At 47.3% G+C, this 23,543-nt stretch overlaps 1 protein-coding gene across 1 annotated transcript in view; it reads left to right on the top strand.

Annotated features, from left to right (window-relative positions):
- The window catches only part of PLXNC1 (plexin C1), a 70,200-nt gene that overhangs the window by 45,092 nt on the left and 1,565 nt on the right, over positions 1-23,543 (top strand). Inside the window, exons 19-31 of the mRNA XM_026035532.1 lie at positions 2,035-2,076; positions 2,558-2,682; positions 3,274-3,472; positions 4,664-4,810; positions 11,939-12,116; positions 13,427-13,530; positions 17,035-17,089; positions 18,096-18,127; positions 18,216-18,323; positions 20,077-20,240; positions 20,841-20,988; positions 22,520-22,660; positions 22,754-22,828. Coding sequence (XP_025891317.1) covers positions 2,035-2,076; positions 2,558-2,682; positions 3,274-3,472; positions 4,664-4,810; positions 11,939-12,116; positions 13,427-13,530; positions 17,035-17,089; positions 18,096-18,127; positions 18,216-18,323; positions 20,077-20,240; positions 20,841-20,988; positions 22,520-22,660; positions 22,754-22,828 — 1,518 coding nt within the window. The remainder of the gene's footprint in view (positions 1-2,034; positions 2,077-2,557; positions 2,683-3,273; positions 3,473-4,663; positions 4,811-11,938; positions 12,117-13,426; positions 13,531-17,034; positions 17,090-18,095; positions 18,128-18,215; positions 18,324-20,076; positions 20,241-20,840; positions 20,989-22,519; positions 22,661-22,753; positions 22,829-23,543) is intronic.

Here is a 23,543-nt window from a genome sequence, read left to right as displayed (position 1 = left end):
TGTCACCCTCACTGTCAAAAAGTGTTTTCTCAAGTTCCTGTGGAACTTTTGGTGCCTCAGCTTGTGGCTGTTTCCTCTAGTCCTATCGCTGGCCACCACTSRAAAGAGGCCGCCCCCACCTCCTCACTGCCTCCCTTGAGGTATTTATAGACACTGAYCAGGYYCCCCCTCAGCCTTCTCTTCTYCAGGCTGAACAGGCCCAGCTCYCTCAGCCTTTGCTCATAGGGCAGATGTTCCAGGCCCCTGAWCATCCTTGTAGTCCTGCGCTGGACTCTCTCCAGCAGCACCACATCCSTCTTGGGATGTGGAGCCCAGAACTGGACACAGTTCTCCAGGTGTGTTCATGTCCTGGCTGGGAGGGTGCTGCTCCGCTCTGCTGCGCTGCCGCGGCCGCATCCTGCAGTCTTYGCTTTGTAGCGCGCTGCCGGCTCCCACTGGAAGCTCAGGCAAACCCGTGGGCTGGATGCAGGATCAGCCTCCTTGGCTGTACCATACCAGGTACCATTGGCTGCTAAAGCAGATGCATATTTAACAGCTACATATGCATAATCTTAATATACTTTTGAGTCCACTTCTCACACAGGAGAGTGTTGGGAATAGCTCTCCTGATACAGCTGTGATGCCCCCAGTCTAATTTGGATGCAGTAATTAGGAGGTTTGAGGAAAATGGAGTGCTGAAACCTTAATTTCTGTGTTTATTTCCTTTCAGTTTATTTTGTTGCCRGGCATATTAGCATTAAAATAGTGTTTTATTTTTAGGAATAGATCTTTTCCTCCTGATACTCCCCTGCCCAAGCTGTGACACCCTGTAGAAGCTGCCTGGGTGGAAAAGCTTTATGCAAATAAGAAGGAAAGAAAAAAGGCACAAAATGTATCAGTCGTTGTATGAGGCCACCAGGGGAAGGGCTCAGTTTTCCACCTTGGCGAGCTTCCATGGCRGTTTGCGTCCTGGAGTTGTTTCCAGTTAGGCTCTGCCCCTCCTTGGGATACGGATACCACAAAGGTGAGCTCACCACAGTCAGCTCTCCGCAGACCTGGCTCACAGTGTCAGTCTTTAACACCCTGTACACCCGTTTCTCCTGGCAAGGAGTTATCTGTCTTCTGCCTCGCCAGAGGGTCTAGATGCACCCGGTGCTTTACAGGCGCGGTAGGAGCCAAGTGCTGCACGGAGCGAGCACTGTGGGTGAGCAGGCGTGAGGGAAAGGGAGGAGGATGCGACACCGGTGTCAGGATGGCCAAGGTGACAAACCGGCACTTCCTCTGCTAACCCCATGTGTTTGAATGATTTTGATCCCGTCGTAGTCGTTCTCCCTCCCAGGGAGTTCAGCGGGGCTTATCTCTTCTAATTTCAGCTTTTCTAAACAGGAACATCAGAGGCTTTCACTGAGGCTTTTTCTGTAGTCAGTGCAAGGAGACAGGCAGCTCGAGAAAGTGATTCATCCCACTTGCCCGAGACATCTGTCTCAGGATGGGATGAGTTGCTAAAGAGGGAGTCACATACCTAAAATTAATTGACAGATGCCATCTTCATTTCTACCTTCCAGCTTCCTGCTGCTCGCCTTTGCTGTATTGAATCTGGCTTTATAGCTTTTGCTTTGTGTTTAATGCTTGTAGATATTAAATTAAATGGCCATTGGAGCTTTAATAAATTATTCCTTATGTTCAGTCTGCTGCTTTGCTTTACTTGCTAAAATTGGCTTATTATTTCTGCCTTCTTTCCATTTCCCATATTCTTTGCTGTAATACTGCCGTGCTTGCTTCCTGCTTGCAATTATTTTTAACCTTTACCTTTACTCAGGTTGTTTCACAATTTATATATAGCAATGACCATGTGTGTGTGTTTGAGTGCCCATGACAGCACCCTTGGTCATGGTGTAGAATATGTATGTGGTGGCCACACTTAGACCCAGAGCTTCCATTGCTTTAGCTCAAGTTTTATGCCGTTAGGAACGTGCTTAGCATGGTTAATGTGCACGCGTTGTTAGAAGCTTTTGGTATGCATCAGAATGAAATATCACCTGTCTTGCATTTTAGTCAGGAGGTTTTGCATCCATCTTCACTGAAGACATGCCACAGGTAAGTCACGCTAGTGTGATACGTCTTCATCGCCCTGTTTCCATGTGCGATAGCATCCCTCATCTCTGTTTTCATATTCCTCTCGGATTGCGGATGTGCCCTTCCCCTGTGGCGAGAGTTACATGGATTCATGCTTAAAAGAACATTTGAAACATAAGATTCTGTTACCTAATGTGTATTATGATTTACTTAAGTTAAACAGAATCTAGTAATGAGAAACGACAAGCAAACTTAACTATTGGCATTACTTTGTGTACTTAAAGAAAATATGTGCTCTGCATGTGTGTACTCGTATGTGTTGTACACAGACATAACTACATCTTAGGTAAAATCCTGGGACCCATTAAATAAATACAGAACTCCCACTGGTTTGATTGAGGCCAGGATTTTATCTGCTATGTGCTTATCATTTTTTTTTCTGAGCATTAAGAAGCCATCATAGCCAAACTACAGTTTGCTTATTTTTGTTTAACTATTCCAGAGCAGAGACCAAACGCGCAAGGATGAAAGATTCAACATGTTGCATGCTTTAATTTGTAACAAGAACTTTCTTGTTGCTCTCATTCACACCCTTGAAAAGCAGAAAAATTTCTCTGTGAAAGACAGGTATAGTATGATTATGCTTATCATCCTCAAAACAAAGAATTAGCAGAAAACCAAAACTGAAAACAGAAACAAAACCAAAATTGATTGTATCGCCCAAATGTAACTTCCACTTCTTGCAAAACAAGTTTGCATTTTTCCAGAGAATATTTCCATTTTCTCCATCAGCACATGCTGAGGAAGAAAGGACATTGCCATCAAACAAGCCATTAAAGAGAAATTAGAATATTTGTATCTGTAAACATAGAGGCAGAGGAACATGAAAGATTCACCTCAAAACTATAAGGAGYTCCTGCAGTTAAATCAACAGTTTTACAGTTTAGAAATGTCCTGTCACAAAAAAAAAAAAAAAGGTGTTCTTTTGCAGAATTAAATTTATAGGCACAAATTTTGTGTTAAAAAAAAAAATCATAGGGACAGATGGACCTGGTTTATTTTYATATTCTTCCATTAGTGGGCAGTTTGAGTCCCTGAGGAAGGAAAGCTCAGGATAGGAATGGTGCTAAAAGGTGTTTCTGTTGGATTGGAAAAGTAATCACAAACATGTTAGCATGCTCCCTTTCCATTTTTTTTTTTTTTTTCTTTTTTAAACAGGTGCTTGTTTGCATCTTTCTTGACTATTGCACTACAAACTAAGCTAGTTTACCTAACCCATATTCTGGAAGTGCTGACGAAGGACTTGATGGAGCAGTCAAGCAATGTCCAACCTAAGCTCCTGCTCAGGCGAACCGAATCCGTGGTAGAAAAGTTGCTGACCAACTGGATGTCTGTCTGCCTCTCTGGCTTTCTACGGGTATGTGTACAGCTTTTCACCTTGTTAAGATACACAAATGGAGAATATTTTCACRTGATTTCTTCCAGAAGGAGTGCTAGAGGTATCTCTTTCAGTGCCTTCAATCTAGCATCAGGTGGTWGTAGGAAAAGAGCAGGTCTGCAGGCGGTGATCATGTTATGTATTTGACTGAGTTTGGGGTAATTTTGCAACTCCCACATGCCCTTCACTCATGTGAGATACGGTTTCGTCTCCTTGAGCTGTATTCTGATCCCTTTAAAAGACTGACACATTTGTTAAACACAGTCTGTGCCCTCCTGTGCATGCTATTAGAAAGCTATTTATTGGAAGCTTAAGGAATAACACCTTAGGGAAGGCTAAACTTCCTTCCAAATTTCCTAACAATCCAACAATGTTTCAGGTTTCAAGAATTGAAAGAGCTCAGGGGACAGCAAAATAAACATTTTCTTTCATTTCCACAGCTCATGTATTTTAAGCCCACTTGGCAGCACTTTGCTCTCGGTTTCAGTGCTGGGTCCTGCTTCCGCTGCTGATCACTGGCATGACGGTACCACAGGGCTGGTCTCGCTCACGTCAGTCGTGTTTGAGGGCTCATGCCAGTCCCTGAAACCCAGGAGAGGGCCGAGGGGGAGACAGAGGAGATGAGTTCCCAATGAGTCCATGCTTGCTCTGCCAGCTCTCGTGCTGGCACTCGGGGTTCTGCCAGGAGAGGGAAGCCCCTGTGTGGTTTCCTTTCTCACTGGTGCACCAGCTCCGGCCCCACCACCTCACTCCCCAGGCATTTTATTCAGGCACCAYGAGCGGAAAAGCCGGTTTAAAGGGAAAGCAGCTGTTAGCTTGTTCCCTGGCCAGGCCGGCGGGGAAGGGGTCTCGGCAGCGCGGCGTGGGCCCGCGCATCCCGCCGCCCCGCTGCCAGGCCCCGAGGAGGCCGAGCGGAGCAGAGCGGCTCCCCGGGGCAGCTCCAGGGGCCCCGGGCCCTTTGCATCGGGTTTCCACGCTGAGAAGCAAAGGCTGGGAGTTAAACGAACAGCCCTGTGAGACGGCTGCTTTCTTTTCGGATTGCAAGATTAGAAAGCTGGTCAGAGGGAAGTAACTCAATTTGGCACTCGGGATTTTTTTTCTTCTAGCTCTTCAAGCCTGTTTAGTGATTGCGAAAATAAACGTGGTTCTTGTGTTGGTTTCACATCCTAGGAGACAATTGGTGAACCTTTCTATCTGCTGGTGACAACCCTCAATCAGAGGATAAACAAAGGCCCCGTGGATGCCATAACCTGCAAGGCCCTGTACACACTAAACGAAGACTGGCTGCTGTGGCAAGTGTCTGAGTTCAGGACAGTGGTAGGTTCACCGGTTTGCCTTCCCTCCAAGCACAGACAGACACAGTAGCTTCCTAGAAAAAGAGAGAACACTGTGTCTGTGCTAAATTAAAGCTCTTAGATGCTAAAGTGATGGTTAAGTACCTGGATRAGGCAAAACACAACTTGTTATTACGTACACAGTTTCAAAATGCATTAGAGTTAACTAACTGGTGTCTCACCARTATGCATTTCACGAATAGAGGCTGCTCTTCAGTTCACAGCATGCCTTAATAGGCAAAGATTTACTGAAGTCTCAAAGTATTAAAAATTCCTAATTATTTTAAAGTGTTCTACAAAAAATGTAAACATATGCTGTGAATTTAAACTGAATTGCACTTCTGCCATGAATGAAAGAACGTAATGTAGAGGTTTTATTTTTCTGTTGTATTTACTTGTGGCAAATCTTCAGGCAGCAGTAATTTGCTGCGGGCTTCAATGTTGTGAGCTCCAAATTAGGAAGGTCACAGTGTGGTGGGGTTCAATTACTTGCTTGGTTAAGAACAAAATCTCTGGGAAACCTAGCTAAGTTTCTGAATGTAACCATAGATGTCTTGCCTTTCCTAAAGTAATTACAGAGTGGCTGCTATCTTACACTTCCACCTTGATCTCTTCAAAGCTGCAGTTCCCCTTCTGATATCTGACTTTCTGAAACCGAGGGGAGAAGGGACAGAAAGGATTATTGAATTTTGGATCATGTAAAAAAACTGACTTTTTGGAAGAAAAGGTCTGAAAAACCTTTTCACAAAAACTAGAGTATTGTGCTTCTAGAACTTCCAAATGATTTTGAGTCTGAGAGCTTCTTTAAGTTCTGCATTTCTAGTCATTTCCATGGCTTCCTTCTTTCTCAACTTCCTGTCAGAGACATAAGAGCCTGGGAAGAGTGACCAAAGAGTGAGACTCGGAGCCTCTGGGCTAATAACGTGCAAGGGCAGCACCTCCATGGCAGGGACGCTGCAAAGGGACAGTGCAGAAACCTTGGAGGAAAAGGCAGCCCTTCCCAGAGCCAAGACCCTGAACCTTAAATAGGCCTGGAGTTTGGCCAGCTCAGCCTTTTGCCACGAGGRCCAGGAAGTTGTAAGATGCCGCGCACTGGAGTAGATTGCATGACCCTGGAAATTTTGGCTGGTCAGCACCTCACTGAACTAGTGAGGACAGGGCTGGGTCATTTAGGAAGCTCACTGAAATGGCTTGACTTTCTGTGACACGTTTCTGACTTGGCAAATTTATGGTCAGATCTCACAGCTGCTTACAGAGCTGCTAAATTACCACAGAATGTGTTTTGAAAGGAAGTTTATGACTAAATATTAGTAAAAAAATACCGTGTCTTTGGTTTCCTTGTTAGTGCACTGCATTCTGGCTTTTTTTATTTTATTTTATTTTATTTTTTTTTTTTTTTTGGGTATGCAGGGTAAGTTTAAATAATCTATGTGTAGCCATAGGATACAAACCCCGGTAGTTATGCAGAGCAGTAGTTTTCCAGGCACGATCAATACGCCTGATAGTAGCAGACAACACAGCAACGTCTGGTCCTGTGGTATCGATTGGCTCTTCTTATTTCTAGCACACACGCACACCCAGGGGAGAGCTGAGTCTGCACCTAATGAACACTGCCTTAATAATACCTTTCCCCGCGCCGCTGGTAGGGCTTGCAGCTCCTGATAGGGTTTGTGGCAGTTATCGATGGGGCCGTGTGGGCAGCCTGCATGGAACAGACGAGAGGGGAAGTGGTCTGAAAGGGCCGGAATCTGTGGGGAAGGCTGTCTGCCCCGGGGTGAGGAAGCAAGAGGACSGATAGCCCTTTTAGAATACTGTTCACTGCCGTTGCGTTCCTGATCTTTAACTGATAGCTTAATAAAATATAAAAGGTTAACAAGGCAGCTTGCCCCGCCGAGGTCTAGCAGTTCATTAGACCCAGGTAAGAAGRAGCAGGATATTCCCCGTCAAGAGTGTCAGAAAAGCAGAGAGGACCCTGCAGTAGAGGTGCACAGCAGGAGCCAGGGCGCCACGTTGGGGAGGGGTCCAGCTTTGTTTGGAGCCTGGCCTAAGGTTTGTGTTGGAGACCAAAGCTGCTCAGAGGGATTCAGGTGGAGCGCAGAGGTGCTGGGACTGGGTGGGCAGCCCGCTGGGCACGAGTACCCTTCATTTAGCCCCYTTAACTGGGGGCTGAAATGGAAGCAGGCAGCTTTTCTTCTCTCACTGATGCAGTTTCACGTGCACTGAAATGACATGCAAGACCTGGGATTATATATATGGAGTAGTGGGTATGTTTTTCTCCTTTCTTAGGAAATAAATGTCTGTCTAAAAGATTGCAACTAGTATTTTCTGCAGCTAGTATTTTCTGCATCAGATAAATTCCAGGCTGAATTTTCAAGCACTTTTCCACGGTTGCTCACTGAATTGCTTTCTGAAGGTAAGACGATACTGAGGCAAGTGTGCCGACACTCAGTGCCAATTTTTTAAAGTATACAGACGGTGGAAGATGCAGAGAAGCACCTCGCAGGCAGTTCAACTTGGGGATCAGTAGCAGGCCCAGGCAAGGCAATTTGTAGACCTTCTGCCTGCAAATCTCAAACTAATTAATTAAAGGGAGCACTGGCAGGCTCCCAAAACTCAGGGGATGCTCCACAGGTCTTTTCCTAACCCTCCACTGTGCAGGTAGGCCCTTGTGACAGGACAAGGAAGAAGTGCTGGACATGAAGAAAGAAAGACAGATTTTTCTAAAGAGTTTTGTAAAATTCAGGCCTTTTGTAACAGGAAAACAGAGCTGGGGAATGTGTTGGCTCTGCTTTACATGAGCGCGGTCCCTTGACCCCACTGCCGGCCTTTTCGGGAAGGGCCATGGGCCTCGGGCCCAGCCGCCCCCCACAGTCACCCCTCTCTGCTGGGCAGGGTCAGCTGCTGCCTGCAAAGGCCTGAAGAGAAGAGGCCTTCTGAAGTAAATACTCCAGCAGAGCAGCTGAAAGAGAGATGCTTCTCAAAGCATCGGTCCAGTAAGAGCTGAGGAGCTGTGTGGTTTCACGCTGGGCTTATATCTGATTACTGAGAAATAAAACTGCCTTGAAAGAGGCTTGGATGTGTCACGGAGCCTTTCGCAGGCCGAGGGCACAAGCTGAATCATTTGCTCAGCGACTGATGAAAAGCCCTGTGCAGGGCCGAGCGTTCGTACTTCACCCAAATGGCTCAGCTACATGGAAAACCTGCACGACGTGAGCCTGACCTTGCAGATATTCTTGGCGGAGCCTCTGCTGTGGAAGAACAGGGGAGGATTTCTTCCAAGAGGAGATGTGGTGCTAGGACATTTTGAGGGCCACAAGTTTCCCTTAATTAGTTACTGCTTACCTTTAAAAAAGCATTTGGGGCTGTTGAATTCTCGTTTGCTGAAACCAGCTCGCATTTTTGAATGGGAAGAAGTGATCTAGTGTAGCCCTTCAGCCACCAGCCTCGACAGCACGTGAAGCGGGGCTGCATGGCAGAAGATTGCTTAAGGTGCTCAGCTGCTTTGCTGTRTAGAAGAAGGGCCTCAGAAGAAGTGGGATGACTGTAAGGGAGTCGAGCAGAGAAGGGGAGCCCAATTCCCGATAGGAGGCCATGGCATTGGTAGCACTGGTCACGCTCTGTGCAGCGTAGGAGGCTGTTAAAGGTGTGAGACCTATGGGGAGGCTTCATCAGCACAAAAGGGCCTGGCCATCCTTGCTAGGAAGTGAGCAGGGCAAATGCTGATGACAGGAGAGAACTGTGAATTAGATCAGAGCAAGGACCAGCTTGGAGCATCAGCAGTGCAACCCTGACCTTGTTTAGTACCTGTCGAGCCTTAATTTAAGTCCCATAACATTTTCTCTGCCACTTTGTTGGCTGTTCTGTAATGCCTTGATGGGTAGCTGTTCTGGTTGCTATAGAAGGAACATGTGATGAACATGATTTTTCTTGTTTGTTGTGTTTCACAGCCTTAGAGACACAAGTAGGTTCAAGGCTATTTCTTTGTATTGTTTGTTACAGGGCTGTCTCCTTTGCATGATTCCTTACTGAACAAAAATTTCCCTTCTCAGTTTGTCAGATAAGTGGAAATATACTTTGCTCAGATGCAYAGCTGAAAAGAACCTTTGTATTTTCTAAACTACTTTTCTTTACATCTAAGGAAGTGCCRTAGGCTTTCTTTAATAAACCACATATCATTTATTATCTGTTACAGTTATTAATGGCTTTATTTTCTTAGATAGTTTGTTGTTTGCAGTTTATTTTCAGAAAAATTCTRAATTTGAAAGACCTTCAGTAAACGTTGTCTTCAGCTGTCATTGTTGCTGTCATTGTAYAAGTGAAGGTTTTTTCCCCTGGTGTTTTAGCTAGGTTCCAARCTAGCCCCCATAAATACAAGTAGTTCCAGATGTTTGCCTTGTTCTCCTTAAATAGCCTCTAACAATTCTTGCAACCTGTGTTAAGCCTCTGATGAAAAGCCCCGTGACTTTCTGTTGCCAACCACTAATTCCCAGTGTATGAAATCTTGACTCTGCGTATTACTAGGTTGCATCGCATGCCCTGTAATTTCCTCCTGAGCCTCACCATAAATTAACTTGTATTTCTTTTGAGACTCCTTTGCAAAGTTAGCTTAGAAAACTGCCTTGTGATGTTTCTTCAGGTCTTCTGTGTCCTTCTGTGATTTTTCTAATGTTTGCTGACCTTCAGGGTTAACCGTAAAAGGGCTTTCATTATTTTGCAGTCACTTCTGATTCTTTTTCCAGTTGGACACTTAGTGTCTAAATGCAGTGCTTGTGACAGCCGGCTGGTGATTAATGGTTTCAGAAGCCAGGCATTGTGCTGTCCGACAGGTAGAATCTGATTTATGAAAACTTCAACTGCAGAAAGAAGACATAATAATAATTGGCTTTTCCAGCTCCCCATCAATCGTTTCATCACTTAAGATTAATTTCTGCAAGAAATTGTATCAGAAAAACTGCCTGCCTCTCTTGGTGTCAAAACTTTTTATCAATATTTATATTAATATTTCTTTCCATCTGGCCACTCCTTTGAGTGGTAAGTGCTATTATCCTCATGCTATGAATGCTTTTGATGAAGGAGTCTGCAAATGACTTGAATGCCACCTGCATAAAGGACTAGTACTTTCTTTTTTCAGCCTGTCACCCAGCAATGAGTTGAGTAGAGATGGGAGGACTCCCACATGCGAGTAAGTGAAGAGCACAAGAAGAATCAGCTACAGAATCAATATCAAATGTGTAGCCCAACCTTTATGCAAGGGGGTAAGGACAAGGTGAAATCAGCTAAAGAGGGAAAAGCTACCCCTGAAAGACCAGCTGGCAGACTGAAGAGGCAAAGAGTTGGATTCAAGGCTAGTGGGGAGCTTTCATTACTGTCCTTCAAGACCCAGCCTGCCCTCAGGGCAGTCCAAGTCAAGGACAGGATGGTTGTCTGTTGAGATGGGCTTAGCCAAGCACATCTCCCTCACTGCTGCGCCAAGAGATTTTTTGAGGAATTTTGCACATGAAATCCCAACCCCAGGCATGGCAACCAGCCTGTGTCTCCTCCTGCAGGCACCGCTCCTGCATCAGCTCCTCTTCTGTTGGGTCTGACCTTTTGGTAGACTCATTTTGCTCACAGTTTTACATCTCTGATTAAGCTGTTCTCAATTATGACGGTTAGGGCCAAGTGTTCACTAAATCCTGCTGTTTTACCACCTTGTTTTTGGTATTYCTCTGCTTCTGTAGTAACAGCAGAGCGTGTGCATGCCTCACTAGACCACTTCTTTTCACCAGCGGTGAGTGGTAGTTTCCAGTGAGTGGGTAGTTAAGCACAAAATAGTACTCTACACCTATTAAAAACTATTTTGTCTGAGAAGGGAGAGCAGGCTCCTGCAGCAACCTGGCACAAGTTCTTTCCCTCACATGACAGCCTGAAAAATAATAAACATTTTGGGCTGCTTCCTCTTCTAACGGTCACACCTTTACTGAGTCACAGCCACAGCCCTCACTTTTCTACCGGAATATCTTTATTAGACRAGGGGGGTCCAACAGCCGGGAGGATTCGAAGTTCACACATCTCCCTACCTCACTTGCAGGCAGGTGTAGGTATCAAAGCACTGACTTTAATCCTGTCCTGAGGGAGCTCCATGTGCATGTAGCTGAACAGCGATGTTGTCTCTGCAAGAAGCAGGCTGTGCCATGGCAGATCTTCGCTGTTATCACCTTGCCTTAGCTACCCCGGGCTCATCCTTCTTTCCATCCCTTTTTGAAAGCAGTCGAGGGGCCTGGCCAGACCAGAGGGTTCCCTGGAGATGTTCTCCTGTAGGGCTGATGTTCCCTCCAGCCCCGGGCTCGCACTGTGTGTGGTGCAGCAGGGGAGCTGCCCAGCAAAGAGCAGCTCTGAGGGGCAGTGTAAGTGGACAGGCCGTCACCCGTGGGGTGCTTGACCCGCAGTGGTGGCCAGCAGAAGACATTGACCCTTTGCTGAGCCAGCTCCATCCCTTTAGAGTGTGTTTGCTGTAACGTAGTTCCCCTTCCACTGCTTCTGCAGGAGGTCTGATCTCTGCTGCCTCCAGAGCCGTGGCTGTGTGCAGACAGAAATTGATACAACTAAAGGGGAGGTATATATATTATTTTGCATGATATAAAGTACACGGCATAATTTTCTGGTGTATGTGTGCATTTTACCATTGCTTCAAATCTACTTAAAATCAGTCATGCTTACCATGATGACTGACTGACTTAGCAACCTTATCAGATCTTTAGTCACTTACAGTTTTGCTGCTAAGGCATTCATTTCAAATAAAATACAAGGGTCTTTTTTTAGAGCATACATAATAATTTCTCCTGGCCTCCTGTCCTTTGTGGKAACTAACTGAAATAGACTTGCAGAAAAGCAGAACACAAAATGCAGCTTTGGAAACATGCAGCTGTTTGATTTTTCAGACACAAGGAACTCTAAGTGTTTCATTGTGTAACTTCAGTCAAATAACCTTTATTTGAAGTGGCCTTAATAATGAATATTCTGAAAGCCCAGCGGAGTGTGTCGAACCTTATGTCCTACTGGGATTGCCAGCAGGAGTCTGCCATGCCAGGTGTTCCTTGTAAGTCAGACTAATGTATGTTTCTGTCCCCAGACAGTGAACGTCATCTTTGAAAAAATCCCAGAAAATGAGAGTGGAGACGCCTGTCAGACCATCCCGGTTAATGTCCTGGACTGCGACACCATAGGGCAAGCCAAGGAGAAGAGCCTTCAGGCGTTCCTAAATAAGAATGGCTTTCTCTATGGCCTTCAGCTGCATGAGATTGGTCTTGGTAAGGGGGTCTCACTGTGTTATGTTTTTATCAAGTTCAGTCTTCCTTCTGTAGAGTTGTCTTTGGGGAAATTCCTACCTTTGGCTTTATTTTTTTAAWTTTTTAATTTTTTTTTTAGCTTTTAGGCAGACTCTGCCCAAATGATTTTCTATGGAAATGCCAGATTGCTTATGCTGCTAGTTAGAACATCAGAATTACCTCTGTTTCACATCTGCAAGGATTTTAGCATGCAGTTAACAGACACCCATGTTACATATGCACCTCTCTTCTAGTCTCAAYGTGGCAAAGGAGTGGAGCACACTTGGTCAGCAAAATTGCTAGTATTATAGTAACTCTGACCCTCAACGTTTTGTCCTCATATTTGCTAAAACCCAGCTGTTGGCTTTATTAGGTAAGGAGGAATTTGCAATGATTAGATTGGTGTGGTTACAAAAGGCAAAAAAAAAAGAAGAAGAGAGAGAGAGAGAGAGAGAGAGAGGGAGTGCTGCAAGGAAGCTGAGAGGATGAGGACCTGGAGGGTTGTGGAGAGCACACAGCAGATACTACCTCAGACCATTCACTCCTGATCTGAACTGGTAACACAGACTGCACACCAGTATTAAAAGGAAACTCCCTCTAGTATCCAGGCTGCACGTGACTTAATTGAGAAGCAAGGGAGAACAGCTTACCAGGGCTTCTCCCCAGTCAGCAGTTGAGGCGTACTGTGCATATATATCCTCTACCAGATAACAAATTGTCACCAGGAAAGACAGTGACTACAAACAGACCAGTGGGACCAGAACATATTTTCTCTCCTGTATATGGTGCCCTCTGAGAGCACCGTGGTGCTCTGTGGATGCTTGGAAAGGTTGTTGTAGTGMCCATTCCTTCCTGCTGGTGGCTGCTATCACACAAGGGGCTCAGGACCTTTAGGAATGACTGTGGTGGGACAGGACTACCACCTATATAAGGCAGCCCCCTCCCAGCCTGCCTGCCAGGGGCTCTCAGGAAAGAGGAGGCCAGGAGAGCTGCTTGTCTGCGACTAGATATGTACTAATGCCTGGTCTTGGTCTTTACAAGTGGCCTCTGAGCTCTAGGCTGGATATTCCTSAACAACATTAGATGAAAGCACCTCTGGAAACAGTGACCAACACAAAGGAAAGCAAAAGCCTACAGTAACTGAAGCCATCAGAGAGAAACAGAGCTTAGTTGTGATCTGTTGGTCTAAAAATTAGGGGGTTTTTTTGTGTGTTTTTCTTTTTTTTTACAAAAATCTGTGCAGACAGAAGGCAGTTGGGCTGTAATTGTGTTTTATTGCTGTCCTTCTGCAGAACTGGTATCTGAGGAGCAGCAGAGAGAACTGCTGGATATTGACAGTTCCTCAGAGATGATGGAGGATGGGATAAGGAGGCTGAACACCATCGGTCATTACGAGGTAAGGATGCAGACCACGCCAGGAAACGGAGAAGGGCTTGCTCCCCACCTCCTGCATGCTGCCTGCACAGAAATACTTTGGCTGATCAAAATCTCAAAAAGACAACTGAGCACCATCAACAGAAAGAAAGAACTGTGCGATACGACTTCCTTACTTATGAGTCACATGTTTTCTGTTACTTTTCAAAGAGGTTTGCTTGTTGCAGAGGGTGCTTGGTTTAGGTATATCAGATAAACTGTTCCCCTTTCAGCTGGGAAATTCAGTGAAAAGGGCATCTGATTTTTAGCTCTGAACACTACCCTGAGCCTACTCTAATCTCTGCTGCTGAGTTTTTGTTGCACCGTGAACAATTGTTTGGTCTCTTTCATATTTTGATTAGTTGAACAGGTAGCAGTAATGCCTGTGAAAACTCAGCAAGAGGCAGAGAAGAAATAACTGCTGAGATCTTTTTGCTCTTTCTTTTGAGATCTGACACATCTGACTCCTTCCTCTATTCTCTACTTCTGCTTCCATCCAGAGTGACCATTTTTTTCCTCTCCATTTCCAATTGCCACTATAAACCAATTCTCTTCAGCATCTCACTTCCCAAATCTGCCTGTCAATGCAGCAGCACACAACTAATAGCAGAGCCCCTTGGGGCCTGGCACTTTGCAAGAGCCTGCTGAGCGGCACTGCCTCTCCAGGGAGTTTGGGGACAGGATGTAGGACAGAACAGAGGGAGAGAGATGAGTCAGATGGACAGCAGGTGACTGGCCTCAGGTGATGTGGTAGCTCAAATTTTGGAGCTTACAGCCAGATTTTGAAAATGAGGTTAGTGTGCTGAGTGCTTTTAGTGAGCTTCTTTTGTACTTAGTTGTTGGCTTTGAAAATCTGGCTCTTAACACAGTGGTTTAATTTTATTTATTTCAATGTTTTGCTGGTGGGTGCAGGCCAGTGTCATGCAATGCAACATGATGCTGAGAAAGGTGAGCCAGCTGAACAAATTGGAGTCCTCAGGAGTCAGTACAGATAGGGACAGAGAGTCCTAGCAGGACTGTTTGTAGCTTGGGTGAAGCATTAGGGTGTTCAAGTGTGGAACAAACTCGTTTGGAGTCGGCTCACGGATTTCTGTAGGGGTTTGTTGCTCCCCTTACCTCACAGGAGGCAGTGAGGAACCCAAATGTCCTCGGTCACAGTCTGGTATTTTAAGCACAGCTTTTCCTGCGCCTCTCTTGAATCTTGTCTCTCGATGAGCGTGGGACTTGTCTCTGCTTGGTAAAGGCTTTGCACGAGTCAGGACATCGTAGTGTTGCAGCAGTCAGTGTCTGTGCAGCAGAGGCCAGAACTCATCGGGTGTTTGGGCTCCTGTCTGTCAAGGCAATACCAGCCTTCTTTTCTGGGGGCACCTATGGCAAGTGCTGGCTGGTTTTCCTCAGCAGCTACTCACAATTCCTGAGCAAGGGCTCAGACTTCATGAYAAATGAGTCTTATCCAGCTGGTCACTGTCATCCCTGGCCATCTTTGACCCGCTCTCTGTTTCCCCCTGTGGTTTCTAGAGGCAGATACAACTGATGGTTCAGTTGTTTTTGCAAAGCTGTAACTATACTAATTATAGCTCAGTGGCTGTCTTATGGAAATTGTGCTGATATTTTAGCTCACTTCTTCTGAACATGACAAAATAYGTTCTAGGCAGAAGCTTGGTGGCATCAGGGCAAATCAGCCATTTGTGTGTCTCTCTTTTTTTTGGTATGCATAGCAATGCTGAAGGGAATGTGGAGATTTCAAGAAAAACATGAAACATGAAAAAAACATGAAAAGGAAATGCTGCGTGTGCAGTGTGAGGGTGGTAGCACTGCCTGGGGATTGCCAGCTTGCATTTCAGTRGTGCCTAGGGAGTTGTGGCAAGCCTGGATTTCTCCTTTTGTTTGACAGCTTTAAGCACTAGAAAGCAACTAGACTCTATTTTTCAAGTGGGAAACTCCATCAAGTCTTTTTAAGACATTCAGGTGTGGGGAGGTTGCATTGTCAATGCCCCAGAATTAATCCCCTGAAAAAGCAGGTGTAATTTCTACACCTATTTTAAGGGTGACGCTGCTCCCGGGCCCCGCAGCTGGCTCTCCAGTTCCAAGCGGGAAGCGGCGATCTCTGTGCCCGGCCCCTTCCCAGGAGCGGAGCTGCCCCTCACAGCACCGTGCTGCTCTCCTGCTGCTTGCCAGGACATCTCCTTGCTCGGGACACCTCCTTGTCAAGACATCTCCTTGCTCGGGACATCTCCTTGTTGGGACACCTCCTTGTCAAGACATCTCCTTGTCGGGACATCTCCTTGTCGGGACATCTCCTTGTCGGGACATCTCCTTGCACAGGACCTTGCACGGGCCGTGGCTCCCGCTCTGCCCGCCGGCAGCGAGGTGTCCGCTCGCCCCGTGGCTCTCGCTGGGTGCTCGCCCTGCCGTGGCCGTGGGGTGTCGAGGTGCTCGGCACGGGTTGTCCGCAACATCTGCCAAGGGCTGCGCGATAAATGGAGACACTGAAAGAAAAACAGGCTTATAGAATAGGCTGTATTTACTTTCCAGGAGCAAGTGTAAGTAAGTGCAGATTTCTTTGGCACCCGACACGGCTTTTGATAGAGTATCTTAATGTTTAAACGAGTTTCTCACACTGGGCTGGCTGCCAAGGTTTAAAAAACACTTAAATTATTTTGGCGGAGATCCCTGCCGAGCACTGGCCAGTTGTTTTTGTATTTATAGAGGGAAGTACACCAGCACTTGGCGAAACCCAGCGCTTGACAGCAGAGCAGGGGGCAGCTCTCGGTGGGAGACGCTCTGGAGCTGCTCTTTGGCAACAGCAGTGTGACTTTCCCCCAGTAGTTACTATCCTAGCAACTACAAACACAGGGGCAGCAGAGGAGCAAGATTTCTGCAGAAATCCTGAGGTGCCTAGATAGCAATCCTGTTCTCGTTGTCCCCGGGCACAAATATTTCAGTCACTCTGGGGACTGAAGGTCGAGCATAGCTTTTTGGAGCACTGGGCTGGGCCATATGAGCAGTCTCAACAGGGTGCCTCCCTAAGCATCCTCTGGTCCACCTCCCCTTGCTCACCAAGGAGAGATGGAGCTGGGAAAGGGGCTGGAATAGAAATCCTGGTGTTCCCCTCTCTGCACCACCTTCCCGTAAGACCAGCTGAATTGGAGCCACAGAGTCTGGCCTGAGAAATCAGTAGAAAATGAATGCAAAAAGAAAGAGCCACAAGGCAGAACATGGAAATGAGATGCCCAGAGTGAGGCTGAACCCAAGAAGTCAAGGAAAGGGTCTGGATTCCCAGGAAGCGGCTTGGCCGGGCCCAGGCGAGGCCGCCAGGAGGTGGCCGCGGTGCCGGTGCTGGTGCCGGTGCCGGTGCCGGTGCCGGTGGGAGCCGCGGGCGGCGCGGAGGGGAGCTCCGCAGCCCGCCCTGCCGCAGGGGAAGCGAAACCGCGGCCTTGCCAGCGCTCCCCGCGGCCTCAGAGACACGTGTGCCTTCTGCTTTCAGATTCCGAATGGAGCAACTATAAAAGTCTTCAAAAAGAAAACAAGCACCCGGACAGGTAAGGGAGGAACTGCAGCCTGTTTAGCCTGTCGGGGGGAAAGGGCTGGGGACGTGAGGGGCTCAGGTGTTATGTCAATGATAGGGGTTGTATCTTGGTCAATAGCGGGTCAGAAGGGTCGGCATGTGGATGCAAGAGAGCAGCAGGGAGAGCCGCTTTACCCTGCTCCTGGCAGGCATGGGGAGCCTCCAGGGAGAAAGAAGGCAAAGCAGAGGCACAGGGACACACGGTCTCAGGCAACCAAGTGATTCAAGATACAGACTAATAGGCAGGAAACGGGGCAGGGAAGTCCAAATTCCRCAGAACGCTGGCTGATGAGACCAATGTAGAAAACATATCCTGCGATATGCATCACAGGCATAAAGTATAAAAACACAGTTCAGAACTTCCATTTCTCTCTTTACTGCGTTTCTGAAAGTTGGTCTCGTCTGTCTTGACTGCACATGAGTTAGAGGGGGGCCTGGGAGCGCGTCCTGCCTACCTGTGCTTCTGGGATGTGCATGGCTCCGGGCAGGCTTTCCGGCACCTAGGGACGCTCCTCGGTGTCAGCCCAGGATTGGGCTGTTACCCCTTGCCACCAACATGGGCCCCTGAAGCTGGGGAAGGTGCCTCCCAGGCGGAGACACGAGTCCCGGAGACGGCTTTGCCCCCTCGCAAGGGCCGGCTTGCCCGGCACGTTGGGCATCGTAACAGCAGCTACACCGATGCAGTCAASTCTCCTCTGTTTACTGTCCTGCTTTCAGGGAAGCTCCCTTTGCTGCTGCTGCCTAACCAGCAGCAGGTGACAGCAGTCTAGTTTCATGGTTGTGGTCAGGGACTGGCACTGGGGACACGAGTCCTTTCCTCCAAGACTTCCCTCACACTATTGATAGGCAGCTGTGACCCCAAGGCTGCGCACTGTGCATCCTCACACATGCCCCTGCGCACAGCCCAGAGCCCCGAATTCACACGCTTGTAACTCTGCCTTTCATTAAGGCCTGTTGCCTTTCTGCTTTCTGTTTTGTAGATGTGGACTACTCTGACAACCACTGTCACTTGGTGAGTTCAGTACATGCGCTGTTAAGGGGTGGATTTAAGACTAAATGCTCRTATCCGTGTAACCGATCATCTGATCTCTTCATAACAGATTTTACCAGACTCTGAAGCAAACAAAGATGTGAAAGGAGCAGGTCAAAAAGGAAAGCAAAAATTCAAAGTGAAAGAAATGTATTTGACAAAGCTTCTGTCCACCAAGGTAAATGCTAAGGACTTGCTTTAGGAGAGGGCTGGTGTTAGCTTTGGCTCATTTGGTGCAGTGGAAGTACAAATTAAAGACAAAATTACGCAGTCTTCATTATACACCCTCTCAGTCTCATTCACAACATTTCTTTTTTTGCCTAAAAAGACATAGTGAAGGGTATAGGGAGTGAGTTTTGTCTTTGAATTCAACTGAGCAAAAATTCTCCTTTTAAGGGAGAGCCTCCAGTGAACAACTTCCACAGCTGCCCAGCCTAGAGACATTGGCAGAACTTGTGTTTGAGAAGATACTACCCACCATCTAACTGAAATAAAATATTTTATAGTGTCTCAAGCTGAAGGCCCAAAGTCACTAGATGAGTTTGAAAAACAATGTCCTTCTATAACTTAATTATCCACATTGCACAATGCACATTTCTTAGGAATAAGCCCTGTTCATATGTCTATTAATACCATCTTGTTTCTGACATATTCAAAGAGGATATAAAATTCTTTGCGGTGGCATATTAGTTAAAATATAAGTCAGTGCACAACACAGAGCTATGTGATACAGGAGGCCTGATGGGATGCTCATTATGGCCCTCTTTCATTTAAAGATCTATCAATGATTAATTAATTACATTGTTGCTGATAGCATCAAGAGTAATGTGGGACRCTACCCAAAGTGCAAGGCAAGACGGCTCATTTCTCAAGAGGCACGGGAACTAGCATGATCCCTCAGCAACTGCTGGGGTAAACTAGTAATATCTTACGGCCCTGATGTACAAAAGAAAAGAGCAGCCTCTGGAGAAAGAGTCTTTAAATGCTTCTAATTAAACACCTCTTTCTTCAAAGTAAGACAGTGCTCTTAACAGCAGTAAAATCTGTGTGTAACACGCCCCGCGCTGGAGCAAACTGCACTGATGCACGCCCTCCTCCCTGCTCCACGCTCCCACAGCCTGAGTTCAGAGCCTGGTGCAGGAAATGAGCAGGCCACTAATCCATCAGGGGCTGGGATACACTTACATCCCTCTTCTTAGGGGGAGGGTTGGATGAATTTGGCTTCAGAACACACATAAGGGGGGGGGGAAAAGGCATAGCAGTGTTTTGCTTTGTTTGCCTCATTATCTTGTGAAGATGTCAGTAGGTACAGCAGCAACTAAGCTCTTGGTTAGCAGTTTCGCTTCTGGGTTGCAAGTGTCCAGTGTTCAGGTCCTTCCTCTCACACAGATATCTCTGTATGTCACCAGTGCCATTAGCTTAGGGGTAGGTCCTTGACTGTCTCCATTATGAGTTAGATCAGCAAAGTGCCGGTGAGAAGGGCATCGTGCCACAGACCTTCCATGTTATGAAGAAGACCAGCCCCCTAGAATCCTGGTTCACCTCCTCATCCTTACCGCACTCTGACTTCCAGCAACRAAGCCCCAAATGCCTTCAGAAAAGATGCAGCCTATTTGCAGAGCTGCCATTCATTTCCTTGTTCAAGAAACCTTGCAAAGGAGTCCTTCCACCTATGGTTCATCATGAAGTTCACCACAGTTCTGTCAGCAAAGCAATGGTTGAGATGTGAAAGCAGCTCGTTATGGTGCATTTCACAGATTTTTTTTTTTTCCTTTTGACTTACTGATTTGTTAATAACCCGTGCCCTAAATGTTTACCACAAGTGCATTGCAGTTCCTACACGTGGTTCCCTGGGGCACATTCAGCTTTCTGAGACAAGCTTGTTCKTTTCCATGTGCAATAACAGCACTTGTCGTTGGCTTCCTCTCCAGGTCGCCATTCACTCCGTTGTTGAAAAGCTCTTCCGAAGCATTTGGAGTTTACCTAACAACAGAGCTCCGGTTGCCATCAAGTACTTCTTTGACTTTCTGGATGCCCAGGCTGAGAGCAAAAAAATTACAGACCCCGATGTGGTTCACATATGGAAAACCAACAGGTAAGGCCACGAGTGCTCATGTGCACATGAGCTTCTCCACGAGCAGACTTGCACGGGCCGAACACGTCACCAACTAGAAGAGCAGGATTTGGGCCTGTTCAAGTGAAAATRCTGACAGCCTGAGCTGCTGCCTAGTGTTGTTTAAGCTGCTGCAAAGCCTGCTATAGAGTGTGACCGTGCTAAACCAAAGGCCACCGCAGGATTGCAGCTCACAAAGAACATAGAGCATCAAGCAGAAACAAAGTGAGGTTCGCCCACTAACTTCTGTGATTTGGCTTGGTGGGTCCCAGTAATTTTAATACATAGATTAGCTACAGAGAGAAACCACTGTAGCTTACAGGACTTTTTAGCCCACCCACGGACTTCACACTCAGAAAGAAGTGGGTGCAGGTTGAGAGCAGAACTCACTGCCATTTGAAGCTGGAGAGCTGACCCAACCAACGTGTTTGCTCCGGGTGTTTGTTTCCTAATGCCCTTTTTTACATGAAAAAGCAGCAGGGACTTGTGCCTCTTCTCATGAATGCAGTGCATTTAAACTACCATTTTCATAGCAGTTGCGTGACCTAAGTGGTTAAATGTGCTTGTCTTTTCTCTGACTAGTCTTCCTCTTCGCTTCTGGGTGAATATACTGAAGAATCCTCAGTTTGTCTTTGATATTAAGAAGACTTCACATATAGAYGGCTGTTTGTCTGTAATCGCACAAGCTTTCATGGATGCCTTTTCTCTAGCAGAGCAGACACTGGGGAAGGTAATGYTGCCCTTCTCCTCTTTTGCTAATTTCTCAAAATACGCCTGTCTCAATTGYATAGCGATTTAAGGGATGAAATCTGGGCTCTGATGAAGTTAGAGGTGAAGCTGTCACTGGCCATGTTCCAATCCTTGATGCTTTAATTCACATAATACTAAGGAAATCACTGGTCTAGAAAGATGCAGCTACCTGAATGTCATATTTGCAGCTAACYGCTCCTGCTGCTTATCTTGTGCAATTAAATTCTGCACATCATATTTTTAGAATGTGGGGAAGAAGGTGGAAATTAAGATATTGATTTTTAAATAGCTTTTAACTAAAGATCCTGGAAGTATTGAYGTTATTTGATCTGTATGTGGCAGAAAAAAATGGACTGCTTAGGACGGAAAACACTTGTCAATAAGGGAACTTCAAGGAGCTCTGAAGTTTGCAAGTTCTTTTTCACCGTGTATTGGCTGCTGTCTTTTTACACCACTTACTGCAGGAAAAAATAAATCCATGAAACTTGCAATCAGAAGCTCTTTAGCACAGTGCCCAGAGCTATCAGAATCAGAAATAACTTCTACATTTTTTTTTCCCTGAGGATTTCTTCCTTTTCTTTGGACCAAACCAGGAAGTTGTATGCTCAGGCAAAACCCCCACATGTAGAGATTTTTTAACGCCCCAAAAGTATCACATTTCCTGTGTGATCTGTAGCAGCTGCTCAACCCATTTAGGGTGATGTCCTTATTTACCTGGTTGTGTAGGTGAAGTGTTGTGAATTAAAACGAATCCCGTCACTTAATTGATGAAAAATAAGCAGGGCCTGTTAAGATTCTGGAGGAGCAGACTGAGGATGCAGCACCTAGCACAGCAAGTGCTGTTGACACAACCGCTCCATGGCCTTTTGGAGAAAAAGGGGTGCAGAACCCTGACAGATGTTTGCAGTGCAGTGAAGGCCTTGGTCTTTTACTAAGATGTATTTATTGTCATGATTTCTAGCCTTTCTCTTAAAATATCCTTAACCWCTTAGAAAGCAAGTGGCCTCACTCCAGCAGAGAGTGGTAACAGGAGGGACACGGCGCAGGTTATAAAATATGTTTTACTCCCCATGAGTCAAAGGAGAGCAGATGCAGGAGGTGACCAGGCCCCACTTTCTTCTGGAGATGCAGCTTGCAGGTGGGGCTCGCGCTGCTCCCGCCAGCGTTTCCCAGGATGAGCCCGGAGGCGCTCGGAGCGGCTGCCCTAGGGGCTCCCAGGGCTGGTTCCTGGGCTGAGCTGCTCTTCGCTCCCTGGCGGAGGGGACTGAGGTTATCTGCCCGCTAGGAATGTTTCTACAGCAGCTGTCCCGAAACGCAGTGCCCTGCCACCAGAGCCCTTTGTCTCCTCCTCGTCTGCGTTTCGTAACCTGGAGTCCTTGCACGTAACCACTGCAAGGAGAAGCTAATCACACCGAAAGCAGCTGCAGTTAGATACTGTTAGCTGTGGGGAGGTGGGACCTCAGGAAACCTGTGCTGTTAAAACTGACAAGGCTTCAAAATTTTCTCTTAAGGAAGCACCAACAAATAAGCTTCTCTATGCCAAGGACATTCCTCTGTACAAGAAGGAGGTGAAAGCTTATTACAAAGCCATCAGGGACTTGCCTCCGCTCACCCCTTCAGAAGTCGAAGAATTTTTAACTCAGGAATCCAAGGTATGGCTGAGAACTGAGAACTTCGGTTTTCTTTCCTGTCACTTCCGTTTTAGAAAAGAAGAACTACCTGACCAGAACTCTCTTCTGTTTTAGAAACATGAAAACGAATTTAATGAGGAAGTGGCCTTGATTGAGATCTACAAGTACATAGGGAAGTATTACGAGGAGGTAAGCGGCTGCGCTCCGGCCGCGCGGCGTCGCGGTGCCGCTGGCGCCCGCATCGTGTTGCGTCGCGCATTGAGCCAGGCCAGCCCCACGGGACGYCTGGAAGGGGCTGCAGGAGCGTGTGGGGCGCAGGGCTGTCGCGCACCTGCCCCAACCGCCGGGGACCCGCGTGGCATGAAGCGCTCGGGGCGATGGAGCGCTGGGGGCGGCGCTGGGGGAGACGCTGCAGGGCAGGCCCGGCCTCCCAAAGCGGTGCCTGCCAGAGCCGTCCCCGCCACCCCAAAGCGGTGCCTGCCAGAGCCGTCCCCGCCACCCCAAAGCGGTGCCTGCCAGAGCCGTCCCCGCCACCACGCGCCCGCGCTTCCCGCGGTGCTGGTGTGGCCTCAGGCTGCAGCCCCGGCTCTCCCTTCAAGTGAGCCTGAGTCCCTACGGGGGCTATAGGCTCTGCCCTCTCCTGTGCCCCACTTGTCCTTCTTGAAGGGAAGCAGCTGCAGCCTGCGCCCCGGCTGACAGGAGCAGCCCTTTCTCGCCCAGGAGCACGTAGCCGTGTGGCCCTCTAAGCTCGTCTGCCACAAAAGCCCCGCGCTCCCCTCTGCTCTGCGCAGTGGGACCCTCCTCTCCTGCTCGCTGGGTGCACGTGGCAGAGGAGGCAGCTGCGAGGCCCCAGCCCCGCGAGGCCAAGGGCACGAGGGCCCTCCCGGCACCCCGAGCAGCGCAG

Source organism: Nothoprocta perdicaria, unplaced genomic scaffold (assembly GCF_003342845.1).
Source record: "Nothoprocta perdicaria isolate Ctin4 unplaced genomic scaffold, notPer1 scaffold_160, whole genome shotgun sequence".
Taxonomy (NCBI): Eukaryota; Metazoa; Chordata; class Aves; order Tinamiformes; family Tinamidae; genus Nothoprocta; species Nothoprocta perdicaria.
This window is presented reverse-complemented; position numbering and strand designations above follow the sequence as displayed.